Source organism: Manacus vitellinus, unplaced genomic scaffold (genome assembly GCF_001715985.3).
Source record: "Manacus vitellinus isolate BGI_N305 unplaced genomic scaffold, ASM171598v3 scaffold_72_pilon, whole genome shotgun sequence".
Taxonomy (NCBI): domain Eukaryota; kingdom Metazoa; phylum Chordata; class Aves; order Passeriformes; family Pipridae; genus Manacus; species Manacus vitellinus.
In genome coordinates this window covers 2,571,044-2,572,310 of record NW_021940764.1, presented here as the reverse complement: position 1 = coordinate 2,572,310, position 1,267 = coordinate 2,571,044, and the positions used below count along the sequence as shown (strand labels likewise).

Sequence of the window (1,267 nt, the reverse complement as noted above, 5' to 3'; positions counted from 1 at the left end):
AAGCGGGAGGCGGCGATGCTGCGGCTGCAGTTGGGGCACACGCACTCCTTGTTCTTCCACTGGTTGTACACCTGCCCGAAGATGTCCACGCCCGGCTGGTCCACGATCTCTGCGGGGGGGACACGCTCAGACCCTGCCCTGAGACCCCCACTCCGCTCTGGGGGGAGGCTCTGGGCTGCCAGACCCTTCCTTTGGGCTGCCAGACCCTTCCTTTGGGCTGCCAGACCCCACTGAGACCCTCCCAAAACTCCCCTTCTGCTCAGCGTGTCCCTCGGGCTGCCAGACCCTCCCAAGAACCCCCTGACATCTCCCCTCTGCTCTGGGGAGAGCTTTGGGCAGCCAGGCCCTTCCTTTGGGCTGTCAGACCCTCCTGAGATTCCCACTTTGATCCTGGGGGTTCTTTTGGCTGCCAGACCTTCTTGAGACCCCCTCTCTGCTCTGGGGGGTCCTTTGGGCTAACAGACCCTCCCTTCATGGTGCCACACCCCCCACCCAAGATCCCTGCTCTGTGCTGGGGGGTCCTTTGGGCTGCCAGATCCTCCCAAGACCCCCCTGATACCCACCTCTCTGCTCTGGGGGTTCCTTTGGGCTGTCAGACCCCCTCCCTTCCACTCTGGTTCAGGGAGGTCTCTGAGCTACCAGACTCTCTGTTTGGGCTGCCAGACCCTCCCAAGACCCCCCTCTGCTCTGGGGGGGTACTTTGGGCTGCCAGACCCTCCTGAGACACCCATTCTGCTCTGGGGGGGATCCTTTGGGCTACCAGATCCTCCCCAAGAGCCTCAAGGCAGCTTTTGGGGGGACTGAAACCAGCAGCAGCACAGTCGGGGGGGGTCTCCACTCCCCTCCCACCCCAGCTGTGCCCCCCCAGGGCCCAGCACCATGTTTTGGGGTTCAGTTCACCCCACACTTACCCCTCTGGGACAGTTTGGTCACTGCCAGGGGGTCATTTGGGTGTTTAATCCCCCTCAGCACCCCTTAAACCCAACCCCCTGTGCCTGGGGACCACCAATTCCCCCACAGCTTCTCCACTGGCACTGGGAGCAGGGGGCTGCTGTGTCCCTGTCACCAGTGTCACCCCGACCCCAGGGGGAGCTTGGGGGGCTCACCAAAGTCCTTCATGCTGTCAGGGTCCGTGTCATCCAGGAAGAAGTACCCACACTTGACAGCCCGGTGCACCTCGAAGCAGAGCCCCAGGCAGGCATCCTCCACCAGCTCCGTGTAGATCTCGTGTGCGATGGCCTGGGGGGGCCAGGGGGGGCTGTTAGTG

At 63.2% G+C, this 1,267-nt stretch overlaps 1 protein-coding gene across 1 annotated transcript in view; it reads right to left on the bottom strand.

The window, feature by feature from the left end:
* Positions 1-1,242, bottom strand: part of ATXN7L3 (ataxin 7 like 3) — a gene marked incomplete at both ends in the record, with an annotated part of 5,534 nt that extends 4,292 nt beyond the window's left edge. Inside the window, 2 exons of the mRNA XM_029964478.1 lie at positions 5-109; positions 1,107-1,242. Coding sequence (XP_029820338.1) covers positions 5-109; positions 1,107-1,242 — 241 coding nt within the window. The remainder of the gene's footprint in view (positions 1-4; positions 110-1,106) is intronic.
* Between the last annotated feature and the right edge of the window lie 25 nt (positions 1,243-1,267).